Raw genomic sequence first — 22820 nt, 5'->3', positions numbered from 1 at the left:
ACCCAGCGCTCTGTCACCCCAGTTGACATTTGTCATCTTGTTGTTCCTGCTGCTGACAAGGCATGCTCAGCCTGGCGACTGGGCCGGGCTGAAGCAGGTCTTTGGCTATTTGTTTTTTTTTTTAAAGTCAGAGCAGTCCCATAGCTGCAGCTGATTTCATTTTACAAAATATTAAGGTTCTGGTAGGTGCCATATTGCCAATCCCTATAAACTCTAACCGTTAGACATACAGACAAAGCTCTAGTTTAATGTGGACAATAATCTACATAATTCCTATAATAATAAGTTAATGTAATCATAACACATTTTTTTCTTGATGACATTGGATTTGCAAGAGCTTTGGCCTCAGCCAATAACTATATATAGGTAAAGGTAAAGGTTCCCCCGCACATGCGTGCTAGTCGTTTCCAACTCTAGGGGCCGGTGCTCATCTCCGTTTCAAAGCCGAAGAGCCAGCGCTTGTCCGAGGACATCTCCGTGGTCATGTGGCCGGCATGACTAGACACCAAAGGCGCACGGAACGCTGTTACCTTCCCACCGTAGTGGTCCCTATTTTTCTACTTGCATTTTTACGTGCTTTCGAACTGCTAGGTTGGCAGAAGCTGGGACGAGTAACAGGCGCTCACTCTGTTACGCGGCACTCAGGATTCGACCCGCCAAACTGCCGACCTTCTGATCGACAAGCTCAGCGTCCTAACCCACTGAGCCACCGCGTCCCTTTTAACTATATATATATTTGCCCAAGATCAAAGTAAATATTATATAAAAAGCATATTAAGAAACCAGATGCCCCCTTTGCAATGGGTGTTATCATTGCTGTTGTTTTCTCTTGTTCCTCTTTCCATAATGCTGAAACCTCCATGGTGTTGATACCACCTTATTTGAAAAATGGTATTGTGAGGTAGTCCCTCATAATGACTTCCCTGGCTTTAACTAAAGTCTAGGAAGGTAGGGACACCATAGACTGCTAGGGTTTTTCAGGGATAATTTAAGGGATAATTTAGGGATAATTTAATCTTTTTTAAATTGTTTTTAACTCTTGTATTTTGTATTGGTTTGGTTTTTAAATACCCTGTAAACCGCCCTGAGTCCTTCGGGAAAGGGCGGTATATAAATCTAATAAAATAAATAAATAAATAAATAGAAAGATGGATGTACAATGGAAGATTAGACACTTATAAGCACCTGTTGATCATCTTATTAATAAAATTGTGCAAGAACAGCACTGAGAATGTAACTGAATGTTTCTTCTACTTTAAAATAAATGTCGCAGTTAGTTCTCTTTCACCAGATGAAGGAGAGCCAATAGGAAAAAAATGCAGGGAATTGTTTCTGCCTGGCATTGCTTATCAGGTAAGAACGCAGTGGGTTTCACCCAGAGGACCAATGACTCTTAGGGGTAATGCAAGTTTAGACTATCTTCAGTTAACCACAGGAAGAACAGATGAGCAGAAAGGTGCAAAATAATTCAAAGAAATCTGCAAACAGTACGTAAAAAAAGGGCTATGTATTTGTGAATGGTTTCAAGTTGAATTATATGCTGTCTATTATATTTTAAATTCTGCTGTTATTAGGTTTTATAATGGAATTGCTTTATTTAAAGTGCCACAGTTTTAATTGTCAGTTAGAAGAATTTAAATGTTTAAATAAAATTAAATATTTCAAATAAATAACAATTAAATTGGGGTTTACATTAAGGAATGCTATTTATTTATATTAGTTACTTATTTATATTATATTAGCAAGTGTTTACACAGCAAATTTATATGAAAACTAAGGATAATTGAGAGAGGCACATTTTGAAAAATAGAACAATAAAAGTATAAGGATTAAATACATGTGGAAAAGTATGCTAGCTTTTGCTAGATTTGAAAAGAAATCAAGGCTTTCAAGATGAAAGTTTTAAAATAAGATTTGTGGGATTGAAACAGCAAATGCTTTCATGCTTGAAGAGAAACTTATTTACCACCCTACTTGGTGTGATATTCTAAAACTGAGATGCATAGCTCTCTACCAAATGGGTTTACAAGCTACACTGCCATTAAAAAGATTAGTTGTGGCAAACAGCCAACTAAAGTATACTGAACGTATTGGAACAAACCAGTGAACTCAATACCTTTTCCACCTCATCAAACCTAACAAGACTCATTTTCAAAACATATTATGAGAATTCAATTTGCTGCTTCACTGCCATACAGAAGTACAGCTTATTTTCTGAATGTTCGTGGGAGGCTTTGATGATGTAATATTCTTGCTAGCAGAAGCTCTTTGTCTGCAATTTAAGGCCTGACTTTTGCAGTAGAGCCTATTAATATAGTTCTGCTTTTAGGTGGTGCATGAACCTGATATAACAAGACTATTCTTTTATGAGAAATTATTCAAATCTATCATATTTGATATTGCTCATCCTTTTCATAGCACTAATTTTCTAAGCTTGCTAGCGTTATGCTCCAGGTATAGTGCATAGGCCTACCAAGAACTGTAAAGCATTTAATATAAAGTCTGCAAATTAGTATTCTGAAGTTTCTTTAAATTCATATGGTTTGTAAAATTGGTATTCTTAACACATCCTCAGATCTTCTAGTAACAATGGCCATGTGTGGAATTATTGAAAATAGGTATTGTCAAGCCCCGCCGGCCTCCCGTCCGCCCGGGCCTCGACAATGCCCGCGCCGCCGGAGCCCCGCCGAGCAGCCGGCCGGTCCCCAACTGAATGGCGCGCCCGAGCAGCATCCTCCTCGAGCCCTGGAGGGCGTGGCCCCGTATCCTGCCGGGGCAAGCCGCCGCAGCCCCGCCGAGCAGCTGGCCGGTCCCCAGCTGATCGGCGCGCCCGAGCAGCCGCCTCCTCGAGCCCTGGAGGGCGTGGCCCCGTATCCTGCCGGGGCAAGCCGCCGCAGCCCCGCCGAGCAGCTGGCCGGTCCCCAGCTGATCGGCGCGCCCGGGTGGCGCCTTCCCCGAGCCCCGGACGCTTTTTCGGAGGGCGTGGCTTCGCCCGGGCATCGCGGAGCACGCTGCCGCAATCCCGCCGAGCAGCTGGCCGGCGCTCAGCTGTTTGGCGCGTCCGATCCCGAACAGCCGCCGGGCGCGCGCTCGCCTTGTCACCAGGGACGGCGCCGGGCACCCACCGGTCCGGCGCTAACGTTTGATACTCGGCGGCTGGACCCTGGTCTGCGGATGGCGCCCGGGCGGCAACAGGCTGCACCCAGCGAACAGGCGGACACGCCCCAGCAAACTGTGGAGGGGTGTGTGGCTGTGCCTGTTTTGCCACCCTCCGTTACTGGACTCGGGGGGAGCTTAACGTCTGCAACGCCAGCACGGACTGGGGCGCGCGAGGGAGCGGAAGGACAGAACTCACCTGGGAGGGGGCTTGACAGGCTGCAGCAGCGCACACGTTGGGTGGTGGCTATGCACGGTGATGGGTGGGGTCTTTATGGGGAGGCGGGCGGATGCCGGTTTGCTTTGAAGGGGTGGGGTTAGGGTGTGGTAACATGATAAAAGAGCGTTGGGGCTAGGTGCCTCAACGCTGACTTTACCGCGGTTTGCTTTGGAGAAGAAATAAACCTTGTTACCCGTTCCTTTTGAAGTGCTTTTGTTTCCTGGCAAAGGACGTCGTGACAGTAAGTCAGCGTAAGTCAGTAAGACAGTAAGTCAGGCACATACAGCTTATCTCCGTGCCAGGCCAAGCCGTCACGCATAGTCAGAAGTCCGGGATGCTCCTTCAGCCAGGCGTCTGTAGCTAAGGCCTCGTCCATGGCACGGGACAAATCGTCTCCCACGCTGCAGACTGCCTGGGTCGCGCTCGGGGATGCATCAGGCGGGATGAGCTCTTGTATGACCGCTTCTCGTTTGGTGTCGTATTGCGGCAGCCGCGAGAGTGCGTCAGCAAGGAAGTTCCGCCCCCCCGGTACGTACTTCAGGACGAAATTAAAGCGCCGGAAAAAGAGAGCCCATCTGACGTGCTTGGGCGCCAGCTTCCTCGGGGACTGCAGAACCTCCAGGTTCTTGTGGTCTGTCCAGACCTCGAAGGGATGGGCAGCCCCCTCCAGAAGGTGTCGCCACGTCTCCAAGGCCGCGCGCACAGCGAACGCCTCCTCCTCCCAGATCGCCCACGAACGTTCCGCCGATGACAGTTTTTTGGAAGAATAGGCACAGGGTTGCAACACGCCCTTCGTGTTCCGTTGCAACAGCACAGCCCCTACCGCGACGTCGCTGGCGTCGACTTGGACCACATACGGACGGCCGGGGTCAGGATGTACCAACACCGGCTCCTTCGCAAACAGGGTCTTCAATGTCTCGAACGCCCGTTGACACGTGGTGGTCCATGCCAGCTTCAACCCTGGACGTGGTTTCACCCCGGAGTTCCGCGTCCGCAACAGGTCCGTCAGCGGCAGGGCTGTCGCTGCAAAACCTGGAATAAACTGGCGGTAAAAGTTCGCGAACCCCAGGAAACTCTGAAGCTGTCGCCGCGTCCGCGGCGCCTGCCATTGCAGGACGGCTTCCACTTTGCGAGGGTCCATTTCTATGCCGCTCGCCGACACGCGATACCCCAAAAAATCCAGCCTCGTCTTGTGGAACTCGCACTTGGTGAGCTTCACATAGAGGCGGGCAGCCAGCAGCTTCCGAAGCACCTGGCGCACGAGGGCAACGTGCTCTTCCATAGTCTTAGTGTATATCAGAATGTCATCCAGGTACACTAACACCCCGCGGTACAGGTGCTTGTGAAGCACCTGGTTTATCATCTGCATAAAAACGGCCGGGGCCCCCTGGAGTCCGAACGTCATGACACGGAACTGGAAACTGCCCAGCGGACAGTTAAACGCCGTTTTCCACTCATCCCCAGCTCTGATCCGCACCCGGTAATACGCCTCCCGTAGGTCTAGCTTCGTGAAGATGCGTCCCGTCGACAGGTGTGCCAGAAGATCTTTCATGAGTGGCAGCGGATACAGATGTTCAAGCGGACCGTCTGGTCACGGCTTTTCACCGTACACATCCCTCCAAACCGGGGGGTAGCACTGGGGACTCAGCGGCTCGTCTTCGTGGAGGTCTATCTTGTCATTCTTCTTTTGCAGGAGGGCAGATGGTAGGGGGAGCCGACTGTCAAGCCCCGCCGGCCTCCCGTCCGCCCGGGCCTCGACAATGCCCGCGCCGCCGCAGCCGGAGCCCCGCCGAGCAGCCGGCCGGTCCCCAACTGAACGGCGCGCCCGAGCAGCATCCTCCTCGAGCCCTGGAGGGCGTGGCCCCGTATCCTGCCGGGGCAAGCCGCCGCAGCCCCGCCGAGCAGCTGGCCGGTCCCCAGCTGATCGGCGCGCCCGAGCAGCCGCCTCCTCGAGCCCTGGAGGGCGTGGCCCCGTATCCTGCCGGGGCAAGCCGCCGCAGCCCCGCCGAGCAGCTGGCCGGTCCCCAGCTGATCGGCGCGCCCGGGTGGCGCCTTCCCCGAGCCCCGGACGCTTTTTCGGAGGGCGTGGCTTCGCCCGGGCATCGCGGAGCACGCTGCCGCAATCCCGCCGAGCAGCTGGCCGGCGCTCAGCTGTTTGGCGCATCCGATCCCGAACAGCCGCCGGGCGCGCGCTCGCCTTGTCACCAGGGACGGCGCCGGGCACCCACCGGTCCGGCGCTAACGTTTGATACTCGGCGGCTGGACCCTGGTCTGCGGATGGCGCCCGGGCGGCAACAGGCTGCACCCAGCGAACAGGCGGACACGCCCCAGCAAACTGTGGAGGGGTGTGTGGCTGTGCCTGTTTTGCCACCCTCCGTTACTGGACTCGGGGGGAGCTTAACGTCTGCAACGCCAGCACGGACTGGGGCGCGCGAGGGAGCGGAAGGACAGAACTCACCTGGGAGGGGGCTTGACAGGCTGCAGCAGCGCACACGTTGGGTGGTGGCTATGCACGGTGATGGGTGGGGTCTTTATGGGGAGGCGGGCGGATGCCGGTTTGCTTTGAAGGGGTGGGGTTAGGGTGTGGTAACATGATAAAAGAGCGTTGGGGCTAGGTGCCTCAACGCTGACTTTACCGCGGTTTGCTTTGGAGAAGAAATAAACCTTGTTACCCGTTCCTTTTGAAGTGCTTTTGTTTCCTGGCAAAGGACGTCGTGACAGGTATAACAAATAGAACGAATGTCACCAGTTGAACAGGATTCATGATTTCTGCGGCAACCATGGGCTTGTCCAAAATAATAGAGGGCCTGTGCATAGTGAGGACTGAATTTTAGATCTGTGGTTTATCGCAGGGCGGCTGTGATGTGGTCTGGTGTTGGAGGATATTAGCATTGCTGCAGACAGATTACTCTCTGTTTGTTCTCTTGCTTGCTGGTGCTATGGGAAGTTGGGGCCTGTTCAATTGGTCAGTCCCAGAGGACTGATGGACCCTGTTGGGTTTTTAAAAAGAGCTTAGGGTATTTCCTGAAGATCTAATGGGCAGTCCAGCCAATGCCTTGGTTGCAACCTGGAATAGGAGGACTACCAAGGCCTTGGTCTGGATTGTTTTTATGTAGTCTATTTCTATGCACTGATCCCAGGGTGCATCTTCAGAACATTAAATGTCAGAAGCAACAATCGGAGTACCACCAAAGGAAGACAAAGAATGAATCCAAATGAACACATAAAGAGTCCATATTTGGTTTACATCATAGAGATAAAGCTGGCAAAACATTATCTTTTCCAACATTGTTGCCTTCTCTGTGAATTACACCACAGCCATGTTTAGAGTGGCCTGTTGTCTGCTGGGGAGGACAGATCATAAATCTACCTACAGGCCATGGTGAGGACTACTAATAATATGTAGCAGATAAAGTTGCTTGGATTTACCTGGAGTTGGACTCTGACTGGGCAGAAGCAAATAAGTTGGCTAGGACATGATCTTGTAATGTTATCTGTAATGTTAATAGGGGTCAACCTATTCAAGTCCTGCACTTGAAGGCAGGACAAGAAGCAATGGATGGAAACTAATCAAGGAGACAACCAATCTAGAACTAAGGAGAAATTTCCTGACAGTTAGAACAATTAATCAGTGGAATGACTTGCCTCCAGAAGTTGTGGGTGCTCCAAAACTGGAGGTTTTTAAGAAGAGATTGGACAACCATTTGTTTGAAATGGTATAGGATTTCCTGCTTGAGCAGGAGATTAAACTAGAAGATGTCCAAGCCCCTTCTAACTATTATATATATTTTCTTTTCTAATCACTTTTGGAAATTGTTAACTGATTTTCAGTATTAGGAACCTTTGGAAAACTGTAGCTATGGATGAGTTTCCTTCAATCCTTAGCAAAAGATGTTTTAAATACAAGTTTAAGAATACTTTTAAATACTTAAATACTTTTTAATAAACAGCAAAAGAGTTGGGTGTTGGTTTTGGAGAATTGCAAATGGACTTAAAGATCCAAATGGATTTGAAATAAGATTTTGAAATTAATTATCAGAATTCTTCCTATTATTGTTTTGAACTCTTTAAAAAACATGATAGGATGGAACTTTGAAGGTTGGACACCTGGTGAAGTGAAGGAACACATAAAAAAATAAGATTACAATTAAAGGAGAATATTTAAAGGTGACTTAGTAATGCAGAATGAAGCAAAATGCTTTAACATTGGATATACTGAGGGATATTTGTGGATATGGACCCAGAAATTAGTTAAAACATTGTCTGCCATTATAGATAGACTGTGTTTAGATGATGTGATGGAAGAGGAACAAGGTTACCGGACAAGACTGATACAGATCTAAAGTGAATTTAAAAATGACATGTTACAAGAATGATATGGAAGAAGACGCTACACTAGATAAATAAATGGAACAGGTTGATGTCTTAATAATTAAAAGGCATAGACAAATAATAAAGAGATAACTTTGTTATCTGGATAGTTTTCCTATATTGTATTTACAAAAGAGACCTGTTAAAAGTTTTGAAGAATTTTGTTAGAAGGGACAAAGAAAAAAAATGAAAAGAAATAGGGCACTATTTGAAAGGATTAAAGCTCAAGATTGTTAGAAGGAAAAAATATAAAGTTGGTTTATTTGATCAATGTTTTATTTTATTTATTTATTTAATTAGCTTTATATAAATAAATATGTTGTTATCTCTGGTAATTTTAATGGACTTTTGCTGACTATGAGGTTTTATGGATTTGTTTATAAATAAGTAATGGGACATGGGAAGAAGATATCATTTGTTTTACTTACCAAATCCTGTAAAATAATTGTTCTAGGAGCCCTGGTTGTGCAGTGGTTAGAATGCAGTATTGCAAGCAAACTCTGCCCACAACCTAGAGTTCGATCCTGAAGGGGCTCAAGGTTGATTCAGCCTTCTATCATTCCAAGGTCAATAAAATAAAGATCCAGATTGTTGGGAGCAATATGCTGACATTGTAAACCACCAGAGAGTGCTGTAAAACACTATGGGGCAGTAAATAAGGCTAAGTGCTATTGCTATTGCTATGTTCCATATAAGACAGGTTTCACTGGAACAAATTCATGGAATAATGATGAGAGAAGCATAAGGATTTCTCAGTGCCACTTTAGAAAGAAATGCAGGATATCAATTGAACAAGCAAACAAATACGTTTTCGCAGCCTTCCTTCAGCTATATAATTTCATTTGGTTTAGCTTACAACATCTCTCTACAGCCTGTTTCCCAACTCTCTCAAACACAAACACAATAGGATTCTTCTTCATTTTTGAGTGCACTATTATGATAAAGCCCTGCTCTGAGATAAACAGTTCTATCTGGAAGGAAGAAAAAAATGAAAATTTTCAGTCTTCCTTAATTCAGAACTTAACATTCACCAGAAATCTCTCCAACCTTTAATAAATCACATTGTTAAAGATGTCCATTCCCTCTTAATATTGCCAAATAAAATTCTACAGATGTGCCTTGCATTCACCAGGAGTTGAACTTTTCTCAAGGGTATCTTTAGCTTTTTCCTTAGTCAAATCAGCTTTGACCTCTCATTATTAGACTTCCCTGAAAAAAAAAGTGACACTGGACTATGCTGCAAAGTTGTTCAAAATAATTTTTTCTACCTATGGATATAAATAAGGTGACACTGCAAGACCTGAATAATTTATAATCTCTCAGCTGCTCCTACAGTACATATATACATCAATGATAGGATTTATCTGCATGGACTGCAGGACATTTAAGCAAATCTAGAAAAACAATATTTTTTAAAAAAATTAAGTTATGAATTTAAAATATTTCAAATGCCTCTCTTTTCTCATATGTTTTTGTTTTAGGTATACCTCTGCCAATTCACAGTTATAACACCCAAATTTCTGAGTTGATTTTTATGAGGCAGCAATAATTTCTCACTAGGGAAGATTCTCCAGACAGGAAGTAGATTAATCACTATTTGAACTATTCCCTCATTGCTTAAAAATACCAAAAAGCAGCATTAAAAAAAAGATTTATAATGTTTCTAGGATCCTTGATAGCTACATTTAGGTCAGAGCACAAAACCATCTATCTTGAATTTTTGATAGGTATTAGGGTAGCCTGCATACTTGAAAATACATATTCTGAACATCTCAAGAAGAAAATATTAAAACTCCATAGAAAAAGCATAGAAAAGTAATTGTAATAGAGATCTATTAAATATTATCCATGGAATAAATAGATATATTCTAATATACATACAAAAACATAGCTATACTTCATAAAATTCCTGGTGCTTTACAGCATCAAAATAAAAATATCCATAAGCCCAATATATATATATATATCTGATAAATATTTATAAACCCATCAACAACCCACCCTGGTATCCTGAGTCCAAATGATGGCTATTACAGATAAATAGTTTTACAGATAGACCTTTCTGAACACCGAGAAGACTTCATCCAGATGTCTGGGGCAAGCAGTTCCCAACAGTTGGAGTATAAAAATATCCTTCATAGAAAAAGACCATAGACACACAATCCACATATTTGTCTATTCAGTGCACCTGATAGTTGAGGTTCAACCTCTGGATACCAAGCTGGTAGAATTGGTTAGTTTGCATTTAGAAAACTATAATAGCCCTTTCTAATGCTCTGTGAACCAACTGGTCAAGATGTATATCTCATTTCGTCAAAATCAGGAGGGTAAACATGGCTTGCAAACATGGCAGTTAAAGTACGACGTCTTAAACAGCTGCTGCTTGCATAATATTAAAACACATGGTGACTAAACTAATAAAGTCAAGGGTCATAAAAAAGGTCTGTGTATATATAAACCACACAATTCAGTAGCAAAGGGAAATTAGGGTAAATACAGTCAAAGCTGAATATAGTACTTAATGCAAAAATAGAGAAAAGATACGCACTGTGAATCTTTCCTGTTTGGTTTATGACCATATACTGTATTTTAATAAACTCTTTCACAGACATTGAAAGTGATTCTTTTCAGTAGATCTGTATAGACTTGTAACTTCAATTTGAAAGTGGCATAGGTGATATAGTTAAATATTTTTCTACCATTTCAAGTTATATGACTTTTACTATGTTGCAATTACCCCAATCCAGCAGTCCCTTACAGAGTTAGCTGCTTTAGCGTCATGGATGAAATGATAATGTTTCTATTTAGCTAACAGGCCAAAACTAGTATAATTTTTATTAACAAGTAACAGGTTATTTGTTCCGAAATAAAGTATCCTTGAACAGATTGAAAAATATATCTACCACTACCACTTGGAATTTTGGGAGTGTTAATCCAATACATTAATATATCTTGTATTTTCCTGGGTCAATTTAATTGCAATGGCTATTATAGAAAGAGCAAGAAATGCTGACTGTGTTATATTTATTTTATATTATATTTAGAAAATAAGATTTTGTATTCAACAAAATACAAAATACTATCCAATGTGATCTATATACACAGTATAGTTCCAGTTAACTGTATTCCAAGACTTACAATTCAATTAACGTATAACTCATGGGTAAGCCCATCCATGGAGAAGCCAATCCCAAGTTTTCGGGTGTATTTTGGCACCTAAAATTCCTAGTTATATTTGAATATATATGGTAAGACAAGTAATGAAGATATCATTAGATACACCACTACAATACTACCTCTTATAGAAGAAATAAACACTTTCATAATTTAATATAGTAAAAATCAACACGGCCAATCTACATGTTAAATAAACTCTGGAAAATTTGTTATACTCATTTTTTCCATCATTACTTTGTTATAGCAAGAGTTGATTACAGGTAGTCCTTGACTTACAATCATTTATTTAGTCACCATTCAAAGTTATGACGACACTGAAAAAAGTGACTTATGACCATCATGATCACATGATTAAAATTCAGATGCATGGAAATTCACATGTATTTATGATGGTTGCGGTGTCCGGAGTCATGTGATCACCTTTTATGAACCTTCTGACAAGCAAAGTCAACAGGGAAGCCAGATTCATTAAACAACTGCTTTATTAACTTAATGATTCACTTAACAACTTTGGCAAGAAAAGTTGTAAAATGAGGCAAAACTTACCTTAGCAACTATCTTGTTTAGCAATGGAAACTTTGGGCTCAATTCTGGTTGTTAAGTCAAAGACTGCCTGTAGTTCAAAATGCAGGATAAATCTTGATAACTCAGATCCTGACAATGATGGGAGTGAGATTTATAGTGTTTAGAATTAAACTTAACTAATTTGTACTTCTTAATTAACAATGCTGTAATGGAAGCAGTGGAAAACTAAAGTAACGTAATGAGTGCCTTCTAAGAAGGACAGAAGAAATTTCTGTATTTCAGAGTAATCTTGTTTGATGCTGCTCAACATGATGCACAGCAAAAAGAACTGTGCTACTCTGTAATAAGAGACATCTGCAGGAGAAATAAGAAAAAGTCAAGATGGCAGCTGCAACCATCTGATCAGGGCAGGGCTTTAACCAGGGGTCTTCAAACTTGGCCCTTTTATGACCTGTGGACTTCAACTCCCAGAATTCCTCAGCCAGTTTGCCTGGCTGAGGAATTCTGGGACCTGAGGTCCACAAGTCAAAAAAGGGCCAAGTTTGAAGACCCCTGCCTTTAACTGTATGGTTGCAGCAGCCTTCTTGATTTTTTTTTATCCCTCCTCCTCGTCAGATGCCCTGTGTTTAGTTGAATAATAATGAAGAGGTTTTATAGAAATAAGATTGTGAGAGAAAGCCTAATGATTCAAAAATGTGCATAGGCTATAGAGTAAACCACAGAATCCAAATCTGAGAAGAAAACCCCTAGCATGGATGAGATCTGACCTATTATTCTTTCTTCCAAGTGTCAGGGTAAAGAAACTGTCAGCTCAGAAAGAGAGAGGAAAGAGAGAGGGGGGAAAAGTTAGAGGAGAGAAGATATCTAAGACACGAACATATGTCCAAGCAGTAAATTACATGACAGCCTAATGCAATGACAAACAAGAACAGGTCACTTTAAGAGAATGATTAATACATGAGATTACTTTGCATGCACCCTTATCTTAAAGCAAACCTTGGAGGTGGGTGTGAACCACTGGTAAGTCAGCTCCTATCTCCTCCATACAACAGCTACAAGAATAATTATAATTAATGGAGAGAGGTGATAAAGTTAACAATTGCCCACCTGTATGTGGCTAACCACAATGTCCTTATTTTGTTTTTCACACCTACTGCCTTTCCATAGTGATTATAGTCTACCAAATACCTATTTTTCTAGCTCACCCTAAGCTTCCTGTTTGCTGAATGTCAAGGTGTCAGGCAGCTGATAGAACCTACAGTGTTCAAAATAATGACAGTGTGTTATATATAACAAGCATAGTACAAAATAAGAGAGTACGTTAGAAACAAAAAAGGCTTGAATTTTGCTGCAGACAAGATTCCTGAAAAACTTCTCAGGTGTCAGGCAAATTAGTTCTGACACCAACAAGCCACAAGTAGACTGTGCCAATTGCCTGGCTGGCAAAAATGCAAATGCAATGAAATCAAGATTTGCCCAGCAAGCACTTTTGTTAGTTAGTGCCAGCTTTCAGCAGAAGAGAGAATTCCTCAGTGCACATATGGGGAAAAATTGAACAATCGTTATCATTTGCTTCTTTTTTTATACATAGAGGTATAAAAATAGAAAGCTATTAGTAAATAGTAAAGAATTATGATTTATACCTTTGGAAAAACAAGGACATAACTTGACATTAATTTGATATCCTATCTTGCTCTGAAGCTGTTAATCATAGTTTCACTCTTTAAGCAAGACTATATTACATTTAATTGAAGCTTCATTATTTATTTGCCAGCTGTCATAAATTGCATGTTCACAATAGGTGTACAGAAATTAGGACTTTATTGCACAAAGTATCATGTCATTTGTATGAACTGTGTTGGCGTTGTGGTTGCAATGCAGTATTGCAGGCTAACTCACTGCTCACTCGAGGAGTTTGATTCTGAGTGGCTCAAGGTTGACTCAGACTTCCATCTTCAGAAGTCAGTAAAATGGGGACCCAAATTGTTGGGGGCAATAGGCTAACTCTGTAAACCGCTTAGAGAGGGCTGTGAAGTGGTATATAAGTCTAAGTGCTATTGCTATTGTATATTTTACGTCATATGCATGATGATAATGATGCACTTTAAGTCACTTGTCCCTCTGTGAACACCCAGGTAGATACACTGTTTTATCACTGAATTTTTCAAAAATGTTCACTGTTTGTTCATATGAAGTAAGGTAAGTTACATTTCAACTGCAGGTAGTCTTCAACTTAGAACTGTTCGAAGTTACAACAGCACTGAAAAAAGTGACATGACCATTTTTCACACTTACAATGATTGCAGCATCCCCATGTTCTTGTGATCAAACTTTAGAGCCTTGGAACCTGAATCATATTTATGACAGTTGCAGTGGCTCAAGGTCATGTGATCACCTTTTGTCACCTTCTGACAGGCAAAGCCAATGGGGAAGCCAGATTCACTTAACAAGTGTGGCAAAAAAGGTCATAAAATGGGGCAAAACTCCATTAACAACTGTCTCACTTCACAACAGAAATTGTGGTTGTAGGTCGAGGACTACCTATAATGATGTACATTACTGCATTATTCTGGGTTAATATAAGGGCAACCATTAAACCATTATATCCCACTTGTGTAATGAAGCCAGAGAAGTTCCTATAAATAAGAGGACCACTTGTATAAGTCGCAGCAGATACCTTTTTTTTTCATTTTAAGGCCCCCTGTTGCATTAGTGCCATCTCTGGGAGTCCAGTGGATCATGACATCACTTGAGTGGGTAGAGTTGACAGTTTCTCTCTCTCTCTCTCTCTCACTTTGCAGTTTGGGGAGGGTTATTAGTGACAAAATGGGACAAAGCTAAGACAAGAAAATAACAAAATTGTCTGAAACGCCCCAAATGAAAAAAAATAAAAAGTGGTCCAAGTGTTTTTGTTCATTTATGAGCTTATTTCAAATTCTCTGCAAAGCTTAAGGCTTTACTTTGTTCCTTAGCATCAAGTAACCCTGAAAAACTCAGTAAAGGAAAACAAGAATTTATCTATGCATTTCTCTTTTCTTTCATATGGAACACTAGGATTTGAACAATTGTATAGAAAAGTTACAGATTCATGTCTAATGGATGTCAATTGAGAAATGCCAGAATAATAAATTGGGGAAAAACTTATGAACAATATAGGATTTTGTATAAGTGACTTTAAATGATCTCTTACAAATCTAAATCTAAACCTGATTGGAACATTTGAACTGTGGAACTTTAAAATATATTATTTTAAACTGTAAATACATTGGCCAATATTTAAAATTATTTCTAAAAATATGCATTAGAATTCAATGTATTTTTAGTGGTATTTATAAAAATGTTGCTAATTTCTGCTTCAATTTTTGGATGAATCTGAAGTTCAGACTAGAAAATGTACAACTGGTTGTGAATTGTTACTGATATATAAATCAATGTCCTAGATCAGACATGTCAAACACAAGGCCTGGGGGCCAGATCCGGCCCGCGAAGTGGTTTCATGTGGCCCGTGAAGCCATCCTGGAAACAGTGAGGGAACGGCCCCCACTGCCTTGGCCCTGGCCCAGAGACCCTCCTTCTGCCAGAGACCCTCAGATCTGTCCCACTCCTGCCCAGGCCCCCATAGGCACCCTTGATGCGAATGATGCAGAGCTGGCCACGCCCACCCAGTAGGCCACACCCACTCTAGCCATGCCCACCCAGTAGGCCACACCCACCCTGGCCATACCCACCCGGCCCCTTGAGGGCAACCGCAATGTTGATGCGGCCCTCAATGAAATTGAGTTTGACACCCCTGTCCTAGATAATCAAATAGTTGTTACATCTAAAAATAAACTACTGCACATCTATTACTGGTTATATATTTTACAATCAAAAAAGAGAAATAAACAAGTATATGCCATTTGGAATAATATGTTGTAAAATTGATTTTTTTTTCCAGACACAAAAATGGATGCTAATGACCACTGGTTTAGGGCTCACTACATATGTTAATTACATGATTGCCTTATATTGCCTTAACAACTGTAGACAAGACAGCTACAAATTACATGCAATTTCCCAATTACTGTTATTAAGTGAAATAGAAGATTATCATCATTAATATGAAAAGATGGTTCCTTGAGAAAAGAAATTACTTTGTAAGTGACACATTAAACTGTTAGATCCTTTTTATATTTCATAATCATCATAGAAAGAAAAGTAATTTCTAAATATGACAAGAAAGTAGTTTTTTGGCTTGCACCACTATCATATTTGCTGTGATTAACAAATGTAATTTTGAGCAATAGCTGAACAATGCAACAATTCTTTTCAAAAATAATAATATAAACTTCTGGGTAGAGAATGACCACAAGCCCAAAGCATTTATACAATAGAATTTTAAAATGCATCCTTATATTTATCAAAGGATTAATTTTGGGGTAATATAACCACTTTATAAAAGTAGGCATTCTAAACCCCAAGAGTGATTTATTTCTGAGACATCTGTTCCACTTTGCTCTTCCACTTTTGTTCACTGAGCTATTTTTGGGAAATAATCTATGAAATCTTGAGGGTACTTAACATATAGTTAGCAATACATTATTCAGAAATTTGAACATTTTATATCAAGGAATTAAGGAAGGAAGGAAGGAAGGAAGGAAGGAAGGAAGGAAGGAAGGAAGGAAGGAAGGAAAATTTGGAATTTCAATTTCAGTTCCATTTTTGTCAACCTTCTACAGTATATACGGGTGATAGGATATATATCATATGCATTTTATATCACTCATATATTAACCTTAAATTGTGCTGCATTGCTATGTTGGCAAGCTTATAATGCACCTGAGCTTGAGAGGAACATTTGAAATTTTGAGAAAGTATCCCCAAAAAATCTAATTTCACAAAAAGGCAAACTGATGAGATTTAGAAGAGATAATCTCTCCCAGTCACCCAAACTCCTCTCAGTTTCTCACATACATAAATGAGTTAGGAAACATAAATCCTGCTAGAACAACAACCTTGCCGGTTCTTCGATAACTATTCTTCCGGCATTGACCATTTTGTTATTTTGCATTATAAATTGTATATGTGTGTGTTATGTTTAGCATGACAATTTGTGCAAAACAGGTCATTTTAACTTATTCAACATCAGAATTTAAAAATCTTGGTTTATTTTATTTTATAGACAATGAGTTAATGTTTGTTTACATTTGGGACTTCAGATTTTTCATAAACTTAATTTTTGCGTATGAAAATGTCTTTGTGTTAACATGCAAGACAAACCCATTTCCTACTGAAAACCACATTTAACCTTTTTCTAACCCACTTACTTTGCAAAATAAAAAGTGATTATAACATATTAACATATAAATGACTATTGTCACAATGTATGAAAATATAACGGAATCATTTTAACGAAGCATAACTAAATAACTTTAATGAAAAGAAGGACTAGGGGTGACATGATAGCAGTGATCCAATATCTCAGGAGTTGTCACAAAGAAGAGGGAGTCAAGATATTCTCCAAAGCAGCTGAAGGCAGGACAAGAAGCAATGGATGGATTGGCAATGCTCTTTTTCTGTCACACCAGCTTGTAATTCTTTGTTTCTACTATTTAAAATTCATTTATTTGTTTAGATATCTATTTAAATTAGATTTCAAAGACTGCCTAACTATCCCATTACTCGGGGAATGTACAGAGAAAAGATGACCTTGAAAAAGATATGCAGGTTATTTATTTATTTATTTATTTTAATCCCATTTATATCCCGCCCTTCTCCGAAGACTCAGGGCGGCTTACAAGCTTAGCAGTAGCCTTCATTCTATGTATATGCCTGCTTATTAGGGCTTTCACACACACCCCAAGCGGCATTATTACAAAGTCAGCTTAATTGCCCCCAACAATCTGGGTCCTCATTTTACCTACCTCGGAAGGATGGAAGGCTGAGTCAACCTTGAGCCTGGTGGGACTCGAACCTGCACTAATTGCAGGCAGCTGGTGTTACTTAAGGAGGCATTAGCCCACTGCTCCACCAATGCCTTAACCAATTAATGCCTTAACCAATTAATTAAATTAAATTAATATGTCTCCATCTCACTTGCTTAAACAATGGAGGCTGAAGCATTTTTTAAGAGTGAGATAACTTTAGAAACTGGCTCAGGCACATCTCTCCCCAATTCACTGGAGTATAAGAAGGAGGAAGAAGTACAACACAACGTTGCCAATCTCAACACAAGTATTTTTGGCTTTGCTGTGAAGTTGATTCTTTGTTCTGCTCTACCTAGAGGGTTAACAGGGAAGTCTAGAACAACTTGGCGCAGCCAGCTCACCACCGCCAGCTCATCTCTCCCAACTCATCGCCACCAACAGATAAATTCACAGAGAAGGAAACTCAGTACGGCCAATTTGCTGTAGGTAGCCAGGGGGAAAGCCAGGTGGGCAAGCGAGTGAGTGGGCAGTGTAGAGCGGTGGTGGCAGCTGGTGGCTTCCCACCAATGGGAGAGCCATGTAGGGGGCCGAGTGAGTGAGTGGACAAAGCGCAGTGCATTGGTGGCTAGAGGCTTCCCATTTTCACATCCCTTGCCACTGCCACTGCCACCACCACCGCATCGAGCTCTGGGCCGTTCAGAGTTCAGGAGGTTTAGCTGCAGCAACGGCAGATGGTGAGGTGGCAGAGGCCAGGTGCATCCCATTTTCAGTCCCAGTATGAAAATGGGATGCATATGGCCTCTTCTGCCTCCCTTCCCACCCACTGCTGCTATTGCCAAATGGCCTGAACTCTGAACAACCTGAGCTTGGTGCGGTGGCGGCATGTGTGTGGAAATGGGAAACCCCAGCTACTGTCATTGCCACTCTGCCCACCTGCTTGCTCATCTGCCCCTCCAGCTCTGCCTCCGGCTGCCTGCGGTGAAATGTCCCTGAGGGGAATTGGGAATGTTGATTGTCCTGCAATGATTTGGCAATGGTGAGTTGGCAGAGGGAACTTGACAGTGGCAAGCTAGAGGCAGTGAACTGGCTGTGCTGTGCTGTGCTCCCATAACAGGGAGGCCTATAGAGATGGTTAAAAACACAGTATAACAATAGACAACCTTTTAGAGAATAAGAACTTTTAATATTTAAAACTCAAGAGTATACCTGCAAGTTCACAAATTACCCTGGGTCTTTAAAGGCTCTCCTGAAGGACAGCAGATTAGAGACCATGGAGAAAATGCCAATATCAAGGTATCATAGGTATATAGAAAACGTTTTTTAAAAAAGCAGAATCTAAAAAATTAAATGAGCATTTCACCACCAATTTGAATGGTTAAAAATGAAGCTTTGCACAAATTCAGATACCACAACAAAGACGCTGAGCTTGTCGATCAGATAGTCGGCAGTTTGGCGGGTCGAATCCCGAATGCCATGTAACAGAGTGAGCGCCTGTTACTTGTCCCAGCTTCTGCCAACCTAGCAGTTCGAAAGCACGTAAAAAATGCAAGTAGAAAAATAGGGACCACTACGGTGGGAAGGTAACAGCATTCCGTGTGCCTTTGGTGTCTAGTCATGCCGGCCACATGACCACGGAGACGTCCTCATACAAGCGCTGGCTCTTCGGCTTTGAAACGGAATGAGCACCAGCCCCTAGAGTCGGAAACGACTAGCACGCATGTGCGGGGGAACCTTTACCTTTACCTTTTATAGATTAGTACCAAATTGATGCTGATGTGACTTTGACTATAATTAAAATTCCCAGAGAAAATGTAGGATGTCTTATCAAGGCACAGATATGAGATAGGAAAATTCTTGCTACTACTAGTCTTTACAAGGAAATGGTGATCTTTTCAAGTGAACATTAGAATGGACATTGGGGATTATTAGCTTCTATGTGTCGGGCACACAGCAGATGCGACTGTAAACTATCAATATCACTCCTTATTGATGTTAATAACTATATTTTTGTGAGCACATACTTTATTATTCTTTGGTTTCTGTTTTCTCTCTCTTTCTTTCTCTTATCTCTTTCTCCCACACACGTAGGCACATCTTTTGCATAAAGAATCATTTGAAAACATGAGTGGAAATCTCTGAAAAATCCAGTTCATGTCTTGCATTGTTTTCATAAATTTATTTCTGAAAGAATATCTGTTATAAGGCATTCAAACAGTCTTATGCAAACACAAGGTATGAAGTATTTTATTTGCGTAATGGAAAAATAACTACGGTAATTGAATTGTGGGAATATGTTTTGATGACTACAATAACTTTGTATTGTAAAAGTAAATCCAAAAGACTTCAATTTAAACTGAAAAATGGATTTGTACCACATTCAAAAACTGAGATTTTTATGTATAAATTCTATATATCAAATTTATTGGATATCTAAATCAGAACAGAATTTGGGTAATATGGATTGAATTTATCATATTTTATACTTGGTGGCTTACACTGTGCTGACTATGCTTAACTCTGAGTTTAATAGTAATTTTTAGTCATTTAAAACAATAAATTCAGTTACTCATAATTAAGCATGTTACGTTGGAAAATTATAATCTCCACATTATTTTAAATCCCTTTTCTATTGACTTGTATTTCATGCTTTTATCTCTTGTTCCTTTTAATGTATCATTTAAAAAATAGTTTATAAATATCTCCCTCCCCTGAAAAAACTATTCACATAATTTGGAAGCAAACTAGTAAGTTGATATTACAAATTATTTATTAAAGAAAATGTTTAAGCTATTAGTTTGATGAATATTAAGCTATTCACAATGTTACAATTTCTGTATGAAATTATCTTTGAACTTTGGGACATAATTATTATACTAATCTATTTATACTATCATTTATTTATCTATTAATATTATACATATATTACCCAGCAATTTACATTTTCAAGATGATCAATATTATTTCAAACAATAAAAATAACAATTGAAAAATATAGGGAAAAAGGAAGATAAAATAAAGTACTTGAAAAATAAAGCTAAATTAAACCTTAATGTTAGAACTTGATGACGGGACTTTGACGGGATAGATCACCATATGAGTGAAATATTATTACTATAAAAACTGTTAGCATATTCACAATGTTTTCAGAATTTACTCTTCAACCTTGGATACAAAATAGGTTCTTTTTATTCTTTCCTATATGTTCATAGAAATGAAAGCAGCCATTTATATCAATTTAGTTCCTTTCTCAATGCAAACTGAAACATCTCAATCAAGCGGCTGTTCCACTGCTTCATGAACACTTATAGTTGAGCCTACAAGTTTAATTTGATAATTGGTTCCTCTGTTAGGAAGCTTCAATTAATGTTTGACTGGGATTTTTCTCCATTAACAAGAGCATTATTTCATGTCTTGATTCTGAAACAACAGAGACCAGTTCATTCTTTTATGTGATCCCTTCCAGAAACTTCAAGAGAGCTTTCATTTCTTTCCTCTGTCTTCTTCCTAATTCCAAATTCCATTAATGTAATTTGGACTTTTCCAGTCCCTTCTATTGAACAGTTTACAGGAATTTATCTGGAAGTATGGTACCTTGAATTAGACAGGGTATACTCAGGGCAGGGTATGACTGATTCAGAACACAATAGAACCATTATTCCCTGTGATTTGGAAATTATTTTTTTTCTCAATAACAAGAAATGGATGTTCAATATTTTTATGTGCAGTATAACACTGAAGGGACTAATCCAGGTAGTTGTCAGGAGTCAACACTGACTCGAAGGCACAGAAGCAAACAATCCCATTATCATATTATTCTAAGAATATGATGGCAAGACAAAACCAAACAAAAAAAGTGTACAATAAACCAGAAAAGAAAAGTAAGAATGCTATTCAGCAAAAAGTCCCATAGTACTTACTCTTAGTTATATTTGCATAAGAAACTTTACAATTCTGGCATGTACAGATATAGATATATAAAAATACATTCTGCTTTTGATTTTTAAAAAGTTGAAATCTTGAGATGGAATCACATCCTTTCATAGACCCATTAACAAAAATCCTATAATGACCAAGAAATTAGTTTACTATATTTCAAGGTTATTTAGGATCAGGATGTTAAGAAATAAACAATCTCTCTGTCTTTCTTTCTTACCTGGGAGGAAATGAAATGTCCAGTTCATATAATTTGTCTTTAAAGACTGACAGCTCTTTGTCAAATTCCAAAAGCTAATGGAAGAAAAACAGAAGACAACATTAAAATAAATACAAGTTCTGTTCTGCTTAAAAATAAAAATAGTTGGGACACTTTGAATTACTATGTTGTAATTATCTTCAAGATTTTGCTAGTGCCATACTTCATTATTTCATGGTACATAGAAAGCATTTTAAAATATCATGTATAAAACAAAATGTAGAAATAATGAAATTTGCTGGAAATTCTGTGTAGTTTTCTAATATGCTGGAAAAAACAACAACCTCGGCATCAAAATACCCTGTTAAATGTTTTTAAGAATGCAAAACTTCAGTGATAATATTTTTAAAAGTAAGTTATATCAAAAGTAAAATATGTTCAGAAAAATTACACTTTCTCATAAAAAAATCTCTGAGTCATTTCATTATTTAGTAATAAAAGTAAAGGTTAGGAGGAGGAAGATGTGAAAATTGAATTTTTTGTTCACAACCCCATCCCTAGGAAATATTTCTATTCAGCTATTTTGAGACAGTTAACCAGTTTTCTCCAGGTTAAGAGAGCAAAACATTACACTCATATGGAGACTATGGCATTCTATACCAAAATAGAGGAGAATGATATACTGTAAGCCATTTTTAATATTTATACCTACAAATATTTTATCCACTAAGAAAATTGATGCATAGTCTAAGCTTGCATTCAAAATTAGTGGATATTTCAATCCAGGAAATATCCTGAATGACAATAAACCCCACCCTCCCCATTATTCCATACCTAACAACTGGTGGTGAATCTGACATGCAAATGAATGTGTAACATAATTGGCCCTGTGCTGTCTAAGCCACTTTCGGTTTTGGCATGCAGGCCATTGAAAACAACACTCCTTATAATACTGGTGTGTTTACTCCCTGTTCATTAATCATGTCCCAACTCACAGCTGTGCTGATACCATTGTATCAATGGCAGAGGTTCCGAATGAAATTAGATTATGTTCTTCTTTCCCCTCTGCTCCCTCATAAATCATTCCTGAAATGTGCAATTAGCAGCTACTTGTACACATTAATTATCTGTGTGAAAAGCAGATACCTGAACCACCTGCACAACTGATTAGCTCCCTCCCTTGTGACCCACCTATGTTGCTTTCAGTCTCCAACTGCATTGTTCCTGGCCACCAATCTAGGTGGATGTTTGCCAACAGTGGCTATGCACAGATGCCAACGTTAAAACCTATTCCTCTTTTTCTTGAATTACTTCTTGCCACAGTGAGCAAAAC

At 40.3% G+C, this 22820-nt stretch overlaps 1 protein-coding gene across 1 annotated transcript in view; it reads right to left on the bottom strand.

The window, feature by feature from the left end:
- Positions 1–22820, bottom strand: part of INPP5A (inositol polyphosphate-5-phosphatase A) — a 322080-nt gene that overhangs the window by 14943 nt on the left and 284317 nt on the right. Inside the window, exon 12 of the mRNA XM_081329302.1 lies at positions 21509–21582. Coding sequence (XP_081185428.1) covers positions 21509–21582 — 74 coding nt within the window. The remainder of the gene's footprint in view (positions 1–21508; positions 21583–22820) is intronic.

Source organism: Vipera berus (assembly GCF_964194415.1).
Source record: "Vipera berus genome assembly, chromosome: 5".
NCBI classification, from domain to species: domain Eukaryota; kingdom Metazoa; phylum Chordata; class Lepidosauria; order Squamata; family Viperidae; genus Vipera; species Vipera berus.
The sequence above is the reverse complement of the archived record's forward strand: the minus strand, read 5'-3'. Positions and strand labels throughout refer to the sequence as shown.